We start from the raw sequence: 21,250 nt of genomic DNA on the forward strand, positions 1-21,250 counted from the left end.
GCTGGCTCTGCACACAGGGAAGAAGATATTCAGCTCTTGGGTGCTGTTTTCTGCTTGAAGATCTCTTTTTGTTTCTCTTGAGGGAGAGGAATTAGGCTCTAAAAGCCAAATCTGCCCAAGGCCTGTTAGTTAAACTGCACAAGTCAGTCTGTGGGTGCATTGAAGGAAGAGACAAGACAAGCAATGCTAGTTGGAAGAAAACCATTTATTTCCCATAATATTGGTAGGAAAAAAGTGCTAGGGTGAATCATAGAGGCTTGCTTGTATGGTAACTTTAATGTATTCTCTCTTTTTCTCCCCTTTGTTTTCATTTGTTTGTTTAGGTTGAATTTTCCTATCCTCCCCTAAAACCTGGAGAAGGCCATGACAGCCACAGTTTACCAGAGGAATGGAAGTACTTGCCATTTCTTGCCTTACCAGATGGCGCTCACAACTATCAGGAAGGTGAGAAATGAGACAGAAAAGCTGTGTGTACTTCTACTGCAGCCCAGAGAATAAACCTGATACCTGAACAGCTGACCTGTGATTCTTTTTGCTATTATACTTCCTGCACTTTTTGTTGAAGTTGCAAAATACATTGGCAATGATATATTCCTTTAGGTGAAAGTAAGGGTGTACCTCTTACATCCAGAATTCAGATGTTAGTGAAAACTTCAGGGTTACATATCAATTTTGCATAGTTCTAGCACAAAGCAAGGCTGCTGGCTTTCTCAGAAGTTCTTGAAGGGTGAATAAACTCTCCTCCGCTAATTTAGAGATGCTTAAAAATGAGCTACAAGTCATGGAAAACCATGTCCGTATAATGGTGTGAGCTTTAAAAGCGTTTTTGTTGGCAGAATAAAGATAGAAATATCCATTTGGCATATAGTCACCACCAAGTTTGTGGCACTTTTAATTTTTTTAATATTGCATTTATTCCTTTATTAGCAATTCTGTTAACCCCTGACATTTATATTTGTGTCCAGTTGTTTCATCTTTTTTTTTCTGCACAGCAGACAAGGAAGTCACTTTAAACAAAAATCACAGAAACACTTAATACTACTTTTAATTTATTTAGTTTTTTAACTTGATATACTTAGCTTCCTTATTGTCCAGTTTTTGGAGATCTCATTTGGAAACAAAAGAAGTTTATCAAAATAGTCCCTTTCCTAGCAGCAGTAAGAATGCCTCTGACTGCTCTGGGCCACAATTTTTGCTGAATTTCTGCATTGTTAAATACATTACAAGAAGTTGACAACATTCAAAGGTAGGAAAATCAAATGCAGCTGCATTTACCTGCTCTTTCTTGTCTCAGTACCATTCCAGTTAATACTCAACTTTAAGCATTTTTATTGCTGTGCTAGAAGAATATAAATGTTTATTTTTTGGTAAGGACAAAAAAGTTGGCAACAAAGGGGAAATATATATATCCTTGTGTTTTATAGGCAAGAATACACATGAACTTGAACCAGGCAAATAGATTTTCTGATAATAATTGTATTTCATTTACTGTAACTTTATTAGATATCTGGTTTTGAGTTTTAAATTAATGCCTATGGATAGTTACATTTGTGCAAAGAGGATGACTTGGTACAGGAAATCATCATACAGATTTTCTAAAACCCTAGAGTGATCTCCAGAATATAAATTTGATCAAGCTAGTAAGCTTTATTATAAGAAGTCCCGCTCTCTATTGGTCATAATGCATGTGGGATTGTCTCTCCTGTTCATTTTCTTACTATGAAGCAAACAAAAAATTAATAGTTGGTTTCAAAAAAGATTTCACTCATGTTTTGAAAGGAGAGGACAACTGTCTTTGCTTGGGCTTTAACAACTTTTTTGCAGTAGCAGCAGGTGTGTGTGTATATGTGTGTGTGTTTGTATATCTCAAGCCATAAAAGTCTTTCTCTTGTCATATTTCATAGATACTTTTCTTTTTCATTTTGCACTTGCACAGAGACACTAATTATTTTCTGTAAGACTAGGTTTCACAAATTCTTTTTGGTAGTGTAGTGCTGGTGGTGGTGCAGATATCTACCTTGGCAGAAGTAGGAGCTGCTCTAACCTTTCAACTGTGTGTATCCTCCTTGCTGTTTGAGATTTTTTTCCCTATCTTGACTCTGTTTGCCTCCTTAATGACATCACACTCCGAGCTGTACACACTGACTCACAGTGCCTTGCCTTTGCTCCTTTGTGCTGAACTGGGAAAGCAGCATGCCTGTAGCTTTCAGTGGTGCTTCTCTGCTGTCAGCAGCTGCTTCTGAAAAGCAATGTTGGCTTGGTCTAGCTAAACATGAAGCTGTCCTGCACACCTGGAGATTCTTCCACAAGTTATCTTGCAATGTGAAAACTAATTTGGGTCCAGACATAACTTTATAGGTAACTTGTTCGTTTTTATTTTTATTTTTTTTTAGAAATAAGTGTCTGCCAGTACTTTCTGCAGTAAACATTTAAGGAATGGTGAAAATAAATATACCAAACTCTTGTTAGTGAATGACAAAATAGTCTTGTCTTTTTTTCCAGATACTGTGTTTTTCCACCTGCCTCCGAGGTGCGGGGATCGAACCACGGTGTATGGCGTCTCTTGCTATCGGCAGATTGAAGCAAAGGTAACCTTCCAAGTTGGGAATTAATTATATTAATGAATAACAGGCTCAATGCATTAACAAACCTAAAATTCAGTGGCTTGCATTACACCAAGAGGCAAAAACTGCATGATTGTGTTACATTAAAAGTCTCTGAAAGTGCTCACAGTATGTAGCTCCAGAACTTGAGAAGTATTCTTTCCCATACATCAGCAGGTGTATTGTGATCTTCTGAAATATTTGAGGCAATTGAAAAATACATTTTGTTTCTTGAGAGCCAATCCAGCCATCAGCACCAAGCAGAAAAACTCAACTGACAGTCTGTCAAGTGGCAAAGTTAAGTTTTCAGGCAGTAGGCCTTCTGAGTGGAAAAAGTTGAAATTTCTCCCCATAGATAATTTGAGTTCTTCCTGGGATCTGGCCGTGCAAGTGTAGGGATGTTTCTCTTCACCTGCTCCCATTGCCAAATGTACACTTGCAGAGTAAACTGGAATCTTCCCATTCATGGTAGCTGCTTAGTGATACCAATCTTTAGCAGTAAAACTGAAAAATTGAGGAGAGCCACAGTGTGCACATGATCACACTGAGGAAATTAAGTATTCGATCTACTCAAATCATTCCATGTTTTCAAAAATAGTTATGGCAGTATGATCTCTGCACTTAGAATTGAGAAGTTATTACAAATTTCTTTTTAAATGACTTATTTTTTTGCAGTGAATTGCCAATAATCTGGAATGTCACGTGGGTTTGATTCACCCTCTGAATATTTGACTTGTTTATATACTCTGTTTCTGTGGTAATTGGGATGTCACGTGGGTTTGATTCACCCTCTGAATATATGACTTGTTTATATACTCTGTTTCTGTGTTAATTGCATCTTGATTATATTTCAAGTTCCTATTCTTGCTCTAGAGAAATTTTACTCATGCAGTTTTTAATTCCATTTCTTTTGAACTAAATTCCACTTTGGTTTTCGTTCACTCATTATTTTTGCACCAGCCTTCACTGTATTCTGTGATTTAGAGTCTTGCTGTATTTAACTATGCAATAACTTACCTTTATTGTGCTCTTGATTCCTGTTTATGCTTTTTAGTAACCAATTAAAAAGATAAGTAGATCTTTAAAATGAACTCTTTGGAGCAATTAGAATAAAACCCAGTATGTTTCATATGACAGCTCTAGCACTCTCCCCATCTGTCCTTTTTGATATGTGGGCTGCAGTCCATACATTTTCTGTTTTGTACAGTTAAGAGAATCATTTGTGTGTGTTCTGCCCTCACCATTTCTAGGTTTGCTGTTAAGTGCTGGGACCATTTGTTCTGGCTGAGAATGTAGCTTATTTTGTGGATAAGCTTTTATTTTATGAGTGGCTCAAAAAAGATGCTTGATTATGAAACAAGAAATTTCTAAGCAGAGACTTTGTAATCTGGTCCATTTTCACAGATGTTAGAGAGGAGCAAGTGATGTGGTGTGGTTTCTCTCCCATACATTCCCCTGAGTTAAAATGCCATTTCCTTTTCCTATTGCCTTTTTCTCACACTAGTGTCTTTTAAATGGTGCTTTGCCCGTCATCACAACTGTGTTTGGATCTTTGCTGGACATAATGAGATGAGAATACAGCTCTGACATGTCAGTGTTATGACCCTTTTTACTAGGTAGAATCATAGAATCAACATACAGTGGTTTGGGTTGGAAGGAGCCTTAAAGATCATCTGTTTCCAGCTCCCTGCCATGGGCAGGGATGCTGCCCACTGGACCAGGTTTCTCAAAGCCTCATCCAGCTTAGCCTTGAAAGCTGCCAGGGATGGGGCATCCACAGGCTCATTGCTTTTCTAGCCAACGTCCAAGTGCTTGAATTCCCCCATTAGGATGAGAACTTGTGAGCACAGTGCTTCTTGTTCTTGAAGCAAGGCCTTGTTGACAGGCTCCCCCCGATCAGGCAACTTGTGGTAGACCCCAGCCAGGTGTCCTTTGTAGGTGCTGTCCTTAATTTCTACCCACAAACTCTTGACCTGTTTGTGGCTGTTTCTCAGAGGCAGCTCTTCACAATCTCGCCATTCCTTAGCATAGGGGATGACACCCGTGCCCCTCCTTCCCAGCCTATCTCTTGTGAAAGCGTAAGAGCATACGGTTGCATGGTTTGGATGTTCCACCACTGAAGATAGCTAGTTTTAGGATTTTGTTTTAATTGGGGGGTAGTATTTGGCAACTAGACTTGGGAAAGAATTCTTTTTGAAATGATGTTTGGGTAAAAACACTGTAATACTTCTATTTTTTAGGCTTTAAAAGTACGGCAAGCAGACATCACCCGAGAAACTGTACAGAAAAGTGTCTGTGTTCTCAGCCAGCTGGTAAGAATGTTTGTTTAACTCCCAAAACACTTTCAGGTAACTTTAACAATTGTTCTTCCATATTCTTATTTGGAACATTTGGCTTCAAACATCTGTCTTAGCCATTTCAGAGTAACAAAATACTGGAATAAAATTGAATTGGAAGGCTGTGGCATTTGAGTGAGCTGCCTTGATTTGTGGTATCTGCTTGTAATTGGAAAAGTGTCTGCCTGTTGTTATGGATGAGGATACTCTGATCCTCCTTAAATGCTACTAACTCAATTTCATGTAGTAGAATTGAGGAGTTTGGCTGGTATAATCATGGAATGGGTAGGGTTGGAAAGGGCCTCAAAGATCATCTAGCATAGTAGCTGGTGAGAGTGGCTACCACCTTCAACTGTGAGGGAGGGTTTCTGATAGCCACACACACAGCATATTCTTGTTTTGAAGAGATATCTTTTATTTCTGCCTATTCATCAAAAGCTGCTGGTCACCAGGCAGGGAACAGAAATTCTTTTTGTGCTTAAAGCTGAAGAAAGAACTGTTATTGGAGCTCTTACTTTTATGAACAGTGTTAAAACAGGAAACTACTTTTCCAGAAAGATGTTCAGTGAGGGTATGGTACATGAAAATGGGAAAAAAATGAAATTATCATCATTTAAAATGAGCACAGGAGAGAGATGCTGGGAGTTAGCTGCTGAGGACTGCCCATCCATGAACTCTCTGTATAATAAAGTGTCAGTATTGCAACATAAGCATGGAAGAAGATTAAAGTTCAAAATGAGTGACTAAATAGTTTCATTCACTTGCTTTTGTGTTTGTTTTTCTTCCAAGCCTTTGTATGGGTTACTTCAGGCAAAGCTGCAGCTCATCACACATGCATATTTTGAAGAAAAAGACTTCTCACAAATTTCAATTCTAAAGGTAATTTTCCAGTAAAATCCACACAGAATAGTTTTCAGTGTATGGCCACAAACTTTAGTATTTTAATTTAATGCTCAAATATTCCTTTTGCATAAGTCATTCAGTTATTCAACTCCTGTAATACTTTAATATGAACTAAATGTACTACCCTAATCTGACAGAGTCAGCTTTCTGATCGTTATGAGATACAAGTGTGGTTGTCAGCCTGTATCTCTGTTGATTGCATTAGTAAAACTTTGCTTTCTTTCTGGAGTAAGCCGCTGAAATCCTTAAATAAGTGAATTTTATTTATTCTGAGTTTTGTGTGACCATATGCCATTAACACCTCTTTTTGGCCTTTGTTCTAACTTCTACAGGAACTTTATGATCATATGAATAGTTCCTTGGGCAATACTTCATTAGAAGGGTCACAAGTTTATCTTGGTAAGTGACTTGTTTTGTACAAAGCAGCAGAGATGATGTTACACTAAACAACACATGCCTCTACTGAGCTAGTTTGTTGATGTGCATTAAGAGGTTCAGCACCAGAGGTCTGCATTTCTTTATTAATAGATTTAAATAAATGTAAAATGTAGTGTTGCTTTCATAATAGGAGTCAGTTGCAGGTTGAAACCATATTACTCCTTGACCTAACAATCTGACTAGCAGCTTTTTCTGACTAGCAGTTTATCTGCTTTTGGTAGACAATACCTTCTTAAGTTTTAGATTTAGCACCCCACACCATCCAATTGTTCAAGCTTGCGTGTTACTACCTGTTATTTAGGATATCTCACCACCCAGTTCTGACTCCTCCCTGTGCTTTCTGAATGCACAGTGTAGTATTTACCTCATGCTACTAATGCTCCCTAAAGCTGTGTGGCAGCCAACAGGTGTTAACTCAGAGCACAGCTACTCATGTTATTCTTGTCTCTATTGTCAATGAATTCTTGCTCCCACAAAAAAAAAAAAAAAAAAGGGAATTTTGTATGAATTCTGCTTTGAAATAACCAGGTTCACAGAGAATCCATAATGGATATTTCCCACATGCTGAAAAATGGTGACAAGAAGTAAATTAGTATCCCTATCAGCTGTTGAATTGTAACAATTGCTCTCTTTCTGGTGTCTCAGGTCTGTCTCCTCGGGATCTTGTTCTCCATTTTAGACACAAGGTAGGTATCCTCTACTCGATATTTAAAGGACTGCACTATTTAGAAATAGAAATATAATAGAAAAATAGACATATCTAGACATACCTGAGCTAGGAGTAAGAAGACAGTTTCCTAAGTACTGGTATTTACAGCCTCCTGATTTTTCCCTCCAATTCCACCTGCATAACTTCAGTGAAAGCACATTCCAGACTAAGGAGTTTTGTTAGTCTGAGAGATTTCTGGAGATTTCTAGGTTTGTGGGACATTTTTTAGTCCTGTTCCAAAGTGCAGATGCTATGTCATTTGTGATCTTGTTTCTATTTCCTGTTTCTTGTTTGATGCATATGATAAAAAGACTATTGCTAAAGTCTGTGCAGACACAATTTGGAGCATTTTTCCTGTGTTTTGTAAATTTTGTAGCTTCTGCCATCACAGAACCTGAGGGGACTTGGACCTGTCCTTCTTTTTCCTAATTTCTGTTGAAATTGAGTATATGTGCTATAGCTAAGGTACAAACAGCATTTAGAATCTTTTATTAACTGAGATGCATCAAGGAAACAACTTTGAGGATCTGAATTTCATGGTCTATTTGCACCTGCTCAGTAGATTTTTGGGGTAGAACTCATTTTTGTTTAACTTCAGATGTCTGCCAGTCATACCCCAGAAGCATCTGTGTTTTTCCTTGAGTGTAGAGAGTCTGGACAGCCACTTCTGATCTAGATGCCTAAAATTAGGTGAGGTGGATATTCTTCTTGGTATTTTGCTGGATTTTTTTTTCAGTAATTCTGTGGAGGAACTCTTTTATGTTTATGTAGCTTACTGTTTTTTAAAATGCTGGAATTGTGCAATGTGTTCTTTCTGCTAAGCTATGTATGCTTCAAATTACACAGTTCTTTTTTGTGGAGGTTTTGGTTGTTTTTTGGGTTTTTTTTTTTCCATCTCATGCTATTTTTAAATGTGTGCTCAGGTGGAGAAAGGGTACTGGAACATTGGTTTTCACTGGTCAAACGCATTTGGTCATTTGATTGTTATGCAGTGATTAACACAAAACCTTGAAGAAGAGGTTATGCTTGCACATTATTTTTGAGAAATAGCACTGGTTCACTCACCATTTTTTTCTTTTTGTGTTTTTTTTCAGGTCTTGATCCTTTTTAAATTGATTCTTCTCGAGAAAAAGGTAACATTTTATAAGCTGAGGCAGGTAGTTTAAATAGAAACATAGCTGTTAAATATTTTTCATCTGTAAAATAGAAGCATCTGAAGTCATATCAACAACTTTGCATCAATATATAAATTAGGTTATTAGGCTTAAAGAAACTGCTGTGTGTTGACCTATACATTTGCCTCCACTTCTATTCTGTCCACACTTTGTTTCTTTAATTGCTATCATAGCCAAAGTAAAATGTGATGAAATGTGACCAGAGAAACATAACCTACTGTAAAATATAGGATGGGATACAAATGAGATGCAGATAGGTACCTGTGTGGAGGAACTGATAGGAAATGTGGGTACCTAAAAAAGCACAGCTTTGTGGAGATTCAGTAAGTAGAACTTCTGGTTCAGGCTTTAAATAGACAGACCAAAAGAAAGGAGTGCTAGAAGTATCCTTCAGACCTGAATTCCATGGACACCTGCAGGAGACAATGAAGAGAGCTGTATCTGTTAGGTCAGGCTGAACTCAGATTATAAATTGGTAATAACTGCTGGATTCTAGGATCAGTGCTTGCTTTGGACTATCTTACTGCCTCAGAAGCAATGCTGTTTTAGTAATTTAAGTGTAATATGCAAAATGTGAAAGCAGATGTGAAATCAAGACTTTTTACTCCTTCTGTGTTCATATTAATGCCCTAGAGCAAGAACTTAGAGTGGAATGACTGTATCAGCTGCCAGACATATTTATGCGGGGTTTTTTTTTCATTTTGCTTTAAAAATGTTATTTAAAGCTTTGTTTCAGTTTCCCAAATGCTACTTTTTCTTCAGTGAACCTGGTGTATTAAAACCCAATTTCTTCAGAGTGATGGGAAGGCATGTTAGGATTTCCTGTTAGCTGCAGCTGGAAAGTCAGTAGGATTTAATCTATAAGTTATCAAAACAGTTGTGATGGTGTTTATTTAAGTCTATATCTTAGACCTAGATAGTTTTCATGAGGCAGTAAATATGCTGTTCTGTTTTAAAATAGATGTAGCAGCTTCCCCAAAGCTTTTGCACTTGTCGCTTAATTGTGTAAGTCAGATATACCTTGACAGCTCTCAGTATTTGTTGATGAGAATAAATGCAGTTTCTGCATTAAGGAGGCATATGCTGAAGATGACTATACTAAAGGCTATGCAAAAGTACACTTGAGAAAATACAATTATGGCACAATAGGGGTCACCAGATCAGTTCAGCATTTGGACATGTACAAAGAAAATACTTCACTGAGCTACAGTTCTTTTGTGAAACTGCTCAAACCACAAGATGCAAATGCCCAGGAAGAGAGGAGAGAGAGGGTTTCCCAAGTGTATTCACATTACTCAAACATACAAAATTGTTTTGAAAGTAACTGAATGCTTATGGAACAAACCTGCAGGTTGCTTTGTGTCTGGTTTTCCCTAAGCTCTGACAGGAAGAAAACACTTGCAATTTCAAAATAAAGTTTTGGTTTTCAGTCACTGCCTGTTTTCTGGCAAATGTTATGGTTTCAGAATAACTGTGGGAATCTGTATGTTCAAAGACTTTAAATATAGTATGCAAGAAGCCATTCATAATGGCAATTTTCCTTGATCTGGAAAATGCCACAGACTAATTTCCTTTAATCTGTAGTAATTTGGTTGATGTTTTTCCACAGGCTAAAAGAATTTTTTTCACCTCTCAGTGGTTATTAGGCTGGAAGACTACTTCCAGATGGTGATCATTTCAATGTCTGCTGCCAGGACCACCCAGTTTGCTGATGTAAATGCAGTAGGCCATGTAGTGGGGTTGGGAGGGGTAGTGAATCCTTATAGACAGAAAGATGGCAGAGGGACCTGATGAAACAAATATAGAAAAGTATTTGCTTTAAGTAAGGGGTATACCTAAACAAAAACCTAGACTGGAATAGATTTCTTTAAAACAAGGTACTTCTTTATAGACTTAATTATTTCTGTAGGCTTAAAAATAAGCTTGGCTAAGAATGCATGGTGTCTGAGAATCTAAACCTGTGGGAGTGTCATAGGCTTTCTGTTGCAGTTCATTGCTATTATACCATGCATTTTTCAGCATACATTATAAAGCAACGTCTTCAAAGTTACACATTTTTATTCCCATTGGAGTCAACCAAAACTCTTTCCACAGATGAGCTGCTTGTTCATCTCATTGTGCTTTTTCAGTGGTTGTTGCTATTTGAATTCACTTATCTTGTATAATGTTTCTGTAGTATATTTAGGATAATATACAGAGTCTGTTTTCAGCTGTGGTACCATTAAATATCATTTGGCCTGTGTTAAGGCTGTGTAGGTCTTTCTTTGTCCCATCAGTTCACTAGCTTGGATATTGGCAAACACTAGTGGGACGTGAGCTATTATTCATCAGTCTCTTCTAAAGTGTCTTTCTTTCTTACAGCAGAAGTCTCTTATGAAGACTAAGTCCAAAAACTTGCACTTTTAATTATGTCATCTGCTTATTAAACTGGATTGCAAAGTCGTAAAGTTAGATTATTCTGTATTCCTTTGCACTCTTGATTCCTTGTAATGCTCATCTATGGTTTTTTACTGGTGTTGTGCTGATTAAGGATGTAAAAATGGCATTTTTAGACAAGTTTACTTTTGTGGGGATTTTTTGGAGTTGGATTGTTTGGTTTGGCTTTGTTATTTGGTTTTGTTGGTTTGTTTGGTTTTTTTTTCCCTTTTCCCCCTCTTTTTCCCTGAAGGCTTATTTTGAAGAAATTCTAGAAGTAATATTCAGTCTGGCTTCTATTTCTTCTTTCATTGCTAGCCTTTGACACCCCCTTTTGAATTCCTAACTAATTTACTAATTCCAGTCTCTCTGATTCAATTAAGGAGATTCTGTTTTCCCATGTTATGCCTTAAGTGCTTTACCAAAGTTAGTATCACTCATGTATTTTGTTTCTAAAAAATCTTTTTTGTTATATATGAATGTTACTGTAATAAATGCATGCAGCATTTATCCTGTTTTTAGTTTATCTACACATCCTTAATATAACTCCTTAAAAGAAATATTTTTGCATAGGTTTGTATCAGTGTTCTGGAATTGAGATTATTTGGCCTCTTTGATTTATAACAGAGAATTTAATGTGCTACTAATGAGCAAGAATTTATGCAGCATGTCAGGAACAACCTTTTGCTGTCAGTTCTTCACTAACTGGATCAATTTGGAAAAAATCTTAAAAACCAGTAGAAAAACCTGAATAACTGAGACGTGTGTTGCAAACACATGTATATGTATATATAAAACATATATTACAAATATTATATAAGGATTCTGTAGACATATCTAAATGTTTACTTTGAACTGTTGTAGGAAGTTTTGTTAGTGAGCAGACTTTCTAATATAACATAAAAAGCAGTACCTTGAATAGTTTGCATGTGTCATTTGTCATGCATAAGTATAATGTTGTTTTTCTCATTCTCCCCTCCCTAATTCCCTTTCCTCTCTTGCATTCTCTCTTCCTCCCATTGCCCTCCCTCCTGCCACCAGGTGCTGTTTTATATTTCTCCTGTAAATAGATTGGTGGGAGCTCTGATGACTGTCTTGTCACTCTTTCCTGGTAAGAAAAGAAGTTTGAACTTCTTTTTGTATGTTTTCTGGTGATAACTGAGACAGGTTGTGCTGTCACTTGGAAATCAACTCATGTGATAGTGAAGTTAGGTTGATATGTTGACTGAAAAATGAGTGATTTGTGTGCATGTCCATGTACTATGCACACACCTCCAAACACTTACTACTTGCACTTTATGGGTTATTTCTTGTGCTTCATTGGAGCCACTGGATTTTCTGTATTTCCTGTGGGTAACATAGATGGGGCCTCTGAATAAGTAACACATTCCTGTTGAGTTCCTTAAAGCCCCAAAATATAAACTTTTCCTTCCACATGTGCTCCTAAAAGCAAACAAACAAACATAACCCCTAACCTTGCTAATCCTTAGCTTCTAACCAGTCTTCTTAAAGCAAAATGTTAAGGCAGATTCTTTAGGAGAGAAAGTGTAGGTTTGGGTTATTTAACACACCCTCCCTCCCCAAAGTAGTGTTTTAAATTACATTATTTCCTCTGTGTACAAAAAAGCACATTTTTCCCCCTACAAAGGTCACTAAAATTTTGATTGAGATGCTGATATTTGTGTTTGCTGTTCTTCCCAGGTATGATTGAACATGGTCTTAGTGACTGCTCACACTACAGACCAAGAAAGAGCATATCAGAGGATGCTGGCTTGCAGGAGAATCCACCACGGTTAGATGACTATGTTTCTGTGTCTGCTGCTGATGCTTCAAATGAAAACTTAGGAATGGGGAAGGGAGACAGGAAGATGACAGGAGATAATTCACTGGAAGGTCAAAAAGCAGATGTGCCTTTCTCCCTGGCCGAGAAGGCTTGCAATGGAGCTCAGTCATCCAACGGAGCTGTGCAGCGCTTGAAAGTTCCTTCCCGTGCTTCTCCAGCGTCCTCAGAAAGTGACTGGGAGACCCTGGATCCCAGCATTTTGGAGGAGGCTCACTTGAAGGAAGGAGAACGTGAGAACCCAGCATCAGAACAGGCAGGAAACCTTCGGAGCAAAGGTGTGAGCTCCGAAGGCCTTCCCATCACTGTGCAGCCCCAGGCAAACACAGGGCACACGGTGCTTGTTCAAGGACTGGTGTCTGGCTTGGAAGAGGACCAGTATGGGATGCCACTGGCTATTTTTACAAAGGTAAGCATGTTCTTTGTGGTACTTGGGAACTCAGAAAGACATTTTTTTTTCCAGAAGTGGCTAATAATTTTGCTTACTGAGCTCCAGGTAGACAGTAGGGCTCTCCAAAACATGTTAGTATGGTCTCTCCTAGGCAGGTGGAAAGGCCTGAGAGGGCCTTGCAAGCATATTTGCATTCCACTTTCATACCTTTAATACTCTTTGCAATTTTTTTGCAATTTTACATGGTGGTAACCTGCATCTCCACTATAGTTAATAAATTGTATGTAGCAGAAGCTACAGTTTTCTTTTACTCTGAGGAATTGGTGGTCTGGCCTATATAGGGCAAGATCAGAGTACTTCAGAAACCTTTAGATATCTTAATCTAAACAAAGATTCTGAAAGCTCTACCTTTGCTGACACCTAAGTCTATTTTTCTCTTTTTTGATTTATATCTGTATATGTATTTTTAAATGCATATGTGTATATATGCACAAAATGTGTATATATATACATACATACACACATAAAAAATATATGAGATGAAATTTCACCCTCCTGTCTGTGATAACTCTTTCTGTTTGTCTCTTTATCTGTACATGGTGCTGAGCTGCTGAATTTTAAGCTTGCACTGATATCTAACTGAACTTCAGGTGTTCCAGAATCTCTAAGGACTCTGATAGGCATAGTCAGATAACAAGCAATAGGTCTGGTAAGTAGGGCTGGCTAGTAGGGCTAGTTTCCCATAAAAACCAGGTAAATGTATCCCTTTTAAAGATACTGCTATCGATACAAGAAGTTATTTAGTACATTTCATTGCTTTGTTTTTAATGTAATATACTTTTAAATGAACATTTGCCCATAGTAGAAGATAGAAGATTCAGATTTATTTCCTCAAGCTGCTGAAGTTCAAAGTGTTTTTGCTTCCTTAGCAGGGGTTAATTTGCATTTCCTTGCAGAATATTGTATTTTACGATTGTGTTTAAGTTTCTCCCTGTAGATTTTGTTGGAAATAATACATTGTGTGGGCCCAAGTGAGCAGCTCAAATGTCATTGCCCTCAATGTATTGCCTCATGTCACCATTAGAAATGTTGTTTCAACAAAGATCTGCATTTGATGTTTGTCCTTACGATCTGTCTAATGTGAACTATAGCCTGTAAATTGTATTTAGTCTAATTCTTTGAAAATACTAGATGGAAAGCAAGAATAAAATAATTGATAAGGGGACCTGCAAGTGCAAACTTTTGTTTGCTGCTGTGCTCATCAGATGGAAAAGAATTTTAAGGAAGCTGACAGTTTCTACGTGTTTGCCTTCTGTTCCACAAAGGCACTTTTCACCTCAGTTCAGCCAGTGTAATTAAAGCAGAAAGGGCTTTGCATGTCTGAGTTAGCAGAAAAATCTGATTCAAAGTTACAGTTTTAACCACTTACTGGAAAGTTTACATCTCATTTAGAGCTCTTAACACAGGGTTGTTTTATGCCATGCCATGGAAAGACTTATAAATCTGACAAATTTGAATGGGAGGAGGTTTTGCCAGGTGGCATAATACATTATCCACGTACACCTGAACATAAGGGAAAATAGCTTGTGGTACTTGTTTCTTTAGTACCAGTTCTGTCAGATCTAATAGTCATTTCATCTGCACTATTTTATAAAAGAACAGCACATGTTCATGAAAATAAAAGTTGTTGTACTTACAAATGTGCATTTGTAAACTGACATTTGATACTTTAAATAGTGAAAGATTTCCCAGACTTTGCTACTTTAGTATACAGTAATTAAGCCTTCCTTTTCCTGCCTCTTAAGCTGTATTTCTTGAAAACTTTCCATCTTAGGTTTGTGATTCCTTTCAAAGCACTGTTGTTCCTCTGACACAGGCTGTTTGTTTTCAGCTGATAAGGACTCATCATCTCTAAGGCCATCCCTGTGTCTCACGCAACAAAAGGGAGTAGTTATGCTCCTTTCTTCCATGTGTTTCCAATTACCATGTACTGGATGATAAAGTGTGTGTGCTCTTTGTTTCTGTCCAGTGTGCCATTAGCTGCCGTGAATAAATTTGCTTTGGGCTTTATGCAGTTGAACAGCTGGAATTAGATGTCAGGAGTATGTTGATCCTATGTTTAAAAAGGACTTTACCTACCTCTCAATAATCCCTCAATGACTAACTCAAAGCCCTTTTTCAAAATGTTTTGTTTTTTTTTTAAATTGGAATGAAGGGTACTAGATTAATTTACAACCCTGAAGTGGCTAAAAAGCACAGTGTGTTACTTTCTGTCCTCTCCTTCTTAAAGCAGGCTTGCATATGCTTATCAAAAATTGATTGCTATCTCTGGTGTCTGGAAATCCCCACCCGCAAAATGTGGATAGCTGTCGGTAGCTTTCCTGCATTATGTGCCTCCCAACTACCAGAAGACATCATGTGCCCTACTGGAGAGATGAATCCTTATCTCCATTGGCTTCTTGTCTCTGAACTGACCTGAGGCCTCATTGCTTATTATTGCTTTTATTCTGTTGCCTTGAAACACATGAAATTCTCATCCTTTGCTTTGGATTTCAGTTTCAATCCTGAGACTGAAAGGCAACACAATCTCTTAAAAAATTCAATTCACTTCGCAAATGTCATGTAGCAGAGCAACAGATGATTGTGGCTGAAACTGTAATAACCAAGGTTCATTCTGGGTGAAATATGCTGGCTTTTATAAGGAAAACCTCTGAATCTAGGCACTTTTTAAAATGTTATTTCTGTGAATGTCTCTTGCTCCAGGGGTACCTGTGTTTGCCGTACATGGCGCTGCAGCAGCATCACCTCCTGTCGGATGTGACCGTCCGCGGCTTTGTTGCGGGAGCCACCAATATCCTGTTCCGCCAGCAGAAGCACCTGAGTGATGCAATTGTGGAAGTAAGGATCTTTGCATCTGAGCTGGGGGGAGCTGAGATTCTGTTTTAAATGTAGCTTTGCAGTTTCACATGCTTGCCTGAATTCTGAATTCCTTCCATATGAAACAAATTCTCAGCTGCAAAGGTTTGTTAAATTTCTATGACTTGAGAGGACAGGATTAGATAGGCTGTGCAAAACTATTGTCCATGTTTTTATATGTATCTGATATTTGAATTTGCAAGGCACTTCTTGAATTTTTTTTTGTGCTGGTGATGTAATTTCATTTTTCATATAGTGGGCTTTTTCATGGCTTTTTAGTGAGGTCTTCAAAAATAGGTGCTTGCAGATGAAAATCAGATGCAGGTACTGATTTGACTTCCATCTGATTTAATCAAGAGGGTAAAAACACAGCACCTGAATACCCACTGTGCCACTTCTAGCAAATAGACACAACTGTATAATCAGCATCTGGTACCTAAGATGGTTCCATATAGGTAATCACCTTAATAAACAGAGGTGATAATCAAAGAGCATCATACTTCCCCTGCAAAACTTTCTGCCAAATCCTATCAAATAAGCAGCCTTTCACTGTGTGCCAGGGAAATGATTGAATTCTGGATAAATTAGAGCAGTATCTGACTTTCTGAGAACAGTTAGTTCATTGTTTCTTGGGCCATTTGTTTTTTCTTGGTATTTTTGGGGAATGAGGGTCTAGATTTAGGTAGCAATATGTAGTAGTGTAAGTTTGTATAAGCAGTTTTATTTAGATAAATGTTTACCCTTGGAATTATTTCAAACAGATAGAAGATGCTCATGTGCAAATCCATGATCCAGAACTCCGTAAGATCCTGAACCCAACAACTGCTGACCTAAGATTTTCAGATTACTTGGTGAAGCACGTCACTGAGAACAGAGATGATGTGTTCCTTGATGGCACTGGATGGGAAGGAGGAGATGAGTGGATCAGGGCTCAGTTCAGTGCTTATCTTCATTCACTGCTTGCTGCTGTGCTGCAACCAGGTAGAACAGATACCTTGTCTGGGGATGGAGATGAGGGTGGACATGTCAAGCATTTGCTCTATTCCTGCCAATGTGTGGTCTGTCAGTGGATGTCCCTCTGCCTAAAGTTTCATTTTAGGCTGCTTTTTCAGTTGTCTTTGGCTAACCTTGTTATTTCTTGACAAGCTTGTTGTTAATCCTTAATTCACAGTCTTACAGACACTTTCTTATTAAAATGTCTTCTTCTCCTTGATTTAATTAAGTTTTCCTCATAAGTAGAAGTACCTGAAACCTGTATGTGATGAGACTTACAAATCCAAGTGTCTTCTAGACTGTGTTGCAACCTGAAGTTAATTTTGGGAAGCCACTTGGATTTAAGGAGACATGAAGTTAAGCATCTGTCTTCAGGAAGTTTTGCTAGACTGTTCCAGCCCTTTTCCCTTCTTGCCATGGTCTTACTTAGGGATTCACATACTGTGAAAAGTGTCATCTACAGGCTTTATAATCTTTTGTTTCCTGGAGCTCAAAATATTTTGCTTTAACTCAGAAGGATTTCTCTATGTTCCAACCTTTTTTGTGAATATAAATAAAAGAATCAGTGGTTTTCATTTGTGGAAAATGTTTAGTTTGCCCTGCACTCACTGTGTTAACTTCATTCTCATAATGATTTTTCTCTATTCACACCAATTAAATTCAGATTTTGTTTTGTGGTATATGTGAGAAAACATGGGATTGAGAACCTGATATTAAAGTCTGGAAGATGCCAAGTTCTTGGTCTGACAAAATTAATATTTTAAGAGGATTACCAGATTGATACGAAATATCAGGGTTTTCTGGGATCTCAAACTACTTCACTGGCTGGCTGTTAAATTATTTCCTACACTCTTCAGTGTTTTAAAGGGGTTGTTGTTTTGATAAGTTCATTCCACAGTATTTCCTACTGCAGTTTTGGAATGGATTTGGAAGTTACTAAATTAGAATGAATAATAACAGTACAGCAAAACCCAAGACCAGTGCAAATTGTTTTTGTTCTTGGTTGCTATGTGGCCATTCTTTTCCCTTTTCTGTCATCCTCCAGAGAAAAAGTCAATCTGGATTTTTTTTTCCCCAGTTGAGCTCTTGGAGCTTTATAAATGAATTAAAAATAAGAAAAGTAATTTTTAGCTTTTTTTTTCCCCCTCTTGTCCTGGTACTGTATATTTTTGACACTTAAAAATAAACCATTTTTGAAGTACCCAGGTTTTAGTATTGGAGTTTTAATTGTTATGGCCTTGATAAGAGCCTGGAAAATGAATTTTTCTTACAAGAAAAAAAGTAATTTGTCTTGTAATTATTAAATCTCTAATGAATTTCTTCGAATTCTCTGTATTTTAATTTACCAGACAATGAAAAGATTTTGTCAGACTTTGGAACAGGATTTGTAACAGCCTGGAAAAATACCCACAACTACAGAGTATGGAATAGCAACAAGCATCCAGCTCTTGCAGAGGTAAATTCTAGGTAAGGAAACTTTGTAGTATTTACTCTAATTCTGGGCAGTAGTTCTGTGAAGAAAAACATATCCAGAGTCAGGAGAAGTGGAACTTGTTCAAGTTGATTGTCAGCTGTCCCCAGCTACAGAAAGTTTGTCATTCCTCAGGAATTGTCTTCAGATGGTTCTGTTTTGTGTTAATTGCTTCCAGGTGTGCAGGGAGGAGCTGTGACCAAGGTTGTCACTGGTGGGACAGAGGGGAGCTGCCTGTTCTGGGTATATTTTCACTGGGAGATTTGACCATGCCAGGCTTGGTGCCATTGCTGGCTGTACATGTGTTCTGTTTGGTGTGGGTTATTACCCTGCTGCAGGGAGTTCTGTTTGCTTTTACTTTCTCAGTTGCTGTAGTGTGAAAAAGGTTTTTCCTTAGACCTACAAAGCTCTTTTGGTCTGCTTAAGGGATGTTTTCTATTTGCTGTGTGCTGCTGGAAGGAGGTGCTTTTGACTTAGTGTGGAAAGGTGGTTAATATCTCATCTGTAAAAAGAAGGCACCTTTCAGGTAGTTCATAAGATATCTGTCATTTAACAGTCACTGCAACCCAGACTTCTGTGAAGTATTGAGCTATAGAGTATGAAGTATACTGCTATAGAGCAGTATATCTGCAAAATACTTTTTAAACTTTCTTTTTTTTTTTTTGGTAAGTCACAGAGGGGAATACAGCTAATAATTGCGTGATACAGATTCATCATGAAAAATAAATTAATTTTTTCTTGGGTTTTTCCTCCTCTTCTAGCCATCCATTCCAGGGCCAGTACTCTGTATCAGATGTTAAATTAAGGTTGTCACAGTAAGTACATAGTACTTTGATTCGTATTTTTTAGAAGTTTGGTCAAATATCAATAACTGCATAACTGTTGCTATAATGAACTCAACAAGACAAGGATTCAAATTGGCCGTCTTCATGAAACTATACTCAAAAGTTCTGCTGCAAAACAGCACCACATCTAAAGATGAAACATTTGTCTGAAATTAATAATTTACAAAAAAAGGCAAATGTGCTATTTTGTGTTGGACATCATATAATACAGCCTTGATTTTTTGCATTGCAATTATAAGGTTTTTGTACATCTACTTTTAATTTGTCAGCTGAAACTGTTAAAACCTCCAGCACTGATTTGACTTTAGGTCTCATTATTAGGAGAAAACAGTTTTGTTTTTTTCTTCTTTCTAATTAGCTGGTTTTTAATTCATCATTGTTCTAAAACTCAGTTCACTATATGCGTAATGAGATGTGGTTCAGTTCCTTCAATTTACAAGTTTCAAATGAGTTTTGCATAGTCTTCTTGTACCAGAGTCAGCTGAATTTTAAGTTAATCTCAACTGCGGCCTTTAAAATTCAAGTCTACAACTCAGTGGTGCGTGTTTTTTCCATAGCTGTTCAGCTCTAACTGAAGTCAGAATTCAGCCTGGGGTTTATGCACCAGGCAAAATGGATTTTTTTTCTCATTTAGCTCTGCTGACCATAAAACAACAGTTTCTCTCTCTTTTATTAATGGATGATCTTTTACAGAGTCTTAATCTGAAAGTTCTGGAGGTGTCTATAACGTTGGGCTGGTTTTGTCCCCTTGTTTGAAAGGGGAATTGCTAACTCTTCTGGGTAGTGTGACATCAGTGTAAAAGGACCAGTAGTTCTTAGTGTGATTCTAATAATTATTTTTACAACAGTGCCTTGATTCTCCAGGTGGGACTTTGATACTAGATCCTCATCAAAATTACTTGCCTTTGCAAACTGAGCCTGGTTTTGGTGTATTCTGTTTTTTCTGCTTTTTCCATCTACACTGAAGATTTTGAAAATGGGGAAAGAATAGGCATGATGTGTTGTTAAGTTTCACATTAATGCGTTTGCAAAGCCTTGGACTTTGTGGACTTGAAAGTTACAATTTAAAACTAAGTGAAATTAATTATTTTCAAGTGATTGTATTTGTGCAGTAGAACTGATTGCTTTTGTGCTTTCCTTTCCAAATTATGATCATGTCTGTCACTTTCTTGCATTTATTTAACAAAAGCATGAGTGTAAATTGTCCTTGATCAAAAATTTAATCTTGGACAAAGATACAAAGTAAGCTTTGTCTAGAAAAAAAGGACTGATCACTTAACCTTTAAATAGAGCAGCAAGTGTATGTATTAGGGCTAAGAATTCCCAAAACTACTGAAAACATGACTTTGTAATTTTGATCATAAATGCATTTTGGTAAACATTTAGGAAAGATTGATTGAATATTGGAATGGGCTGCCTGGGGAGGTGGTGGAGTCACTGTCCCTGGGGGTGTTTAAGGAAGAACTGGATGTGGCACTCAGTGCCAAGGTCTGGTTGACAGGGTGGTGGTCAGTCCTGGGTTGGACTCCATGATCTCAAAGGTCTTTTCCAACCCCATGGAGTCTGTGAAAGGTTTAAAGTGTGCTGTCCAAGAATGAACCATTGGGTGTTTTAATTTCCTGTCCTGCTAGCAGCATCTTTTCATCCTCTGAGGAGCTTGCCTAACTGATCTCTGTGAAGGAGTTGGGCTTGACCATATATATGAACTATATATACATATATATACGCTACGTAAATCTGTGTGTAATGATACATACTTTAACTAGTTTATTTACACCTGAGAGTAATAATAAGTCAGCAACTAACAGTCTTCAGTATCTCTCTTGTCCAGTTCAGTGCAAAACAGTGAACGTGGAAAGAAGCTTGGAAATGTGATGGTTTCTACCAGCCGGAATGTGGTGCAAACAGGAAAAGCTGTCGGTAAGAAATCTATTTAAAATCACTTTACATCTATGCTGGATCTTTCTTGAAAAAGCATCCTATTCAGTTATATTTTGTTTTAGTCCAAGTGTACTTTATAACATGCACAAATCAGAGCAACATTTTGAAGGTACGGCTGCTGATTGACACTTGTGTAATAGCAGAAGGAGAAGCAGCTAGGTAAAGAAATTAGTGTACGTCTTTTTTCCAGTGTGGCCTGGAGGTGAATATGGGGAGAGAGATGTTCAGGTAAGAGATTCCGTGTCATCTGGTAAATACATTCATCACCATCTGC

At 37.6% G+C, this 21,250-nt stretch overlaps 1 protein-coding gene across 1 annotated transcript in view; it reads left to right on the forward strand.

The window, feature by feature from the left end:
• The window catches only part of AVL9 (AVL9 cell migration associated), a 45,275-nt gene that overhangs the window by 15,203 nt on the left and 8,822 nt on the right, over positions 1-21,250 (forward strand). Inside the window, exons 2-15 of the mRNA XM_030968367.1 lie at positions 324-444; positions 2,503-2,588; positions 4,844-4,915; positions 5,729-5,818; positions 6,175-6,241; positions 6,926-6,966; positions 8,084-8,122; positions 11,621-11,690; positions 12,281-12,828; positions 15,574-15,708; positions 16,488-16,707; positions 18,069-18,186; positions 18,952-19,005; positions 20,867-20,955. Of these exons, the coding sequence (XP_030824227.1) occupies positions 324-444; positions 2,503-2,588; positions 4,844-4,915; positions 5,729-5,818; positions 6,175-6,241; positions 6,926-6,966; positions 8,084-8,122; positions 11,621-11,690; positions 12,281-12,828; positions 15,574-15,708; positions 16,488-16,707; positions 18,069-18,186; positions 18,952-19,005; positions 20,867-20,955 (1,750 nt within the window). The remainder of the gene's footprint in view (positions 1-323; positions 445-2,502; positions 2,589-4,843; positions 4,916-5,728; positions 5,819-6,174; positions 6,242-6,925; positions 6,967-8,083; positions 8,123-11,620; positions 11,691-12,280; positions 12,829-15,573; positions 15,709-16,487; positions 16,708-18,068; positions 18,187-18,951; positions 19,006-20,866; positions 20,956-21,250) is intronic.

This window comes from Camarhynchus parvulus, chromosome 2 (genome assembly GCF_901933205.1).
Source record: "Camarhynchus parvulus chromosome 2, STF_HiC, whole genome shotgun sequence".
In the NCBI taxonomy this organism is placed as follows: Eukaryota; Metazoa; Chordata; class Aves; order Passeriformes; family Thraupidae; genus Camarhynchus; species Camarhynchus parvulus.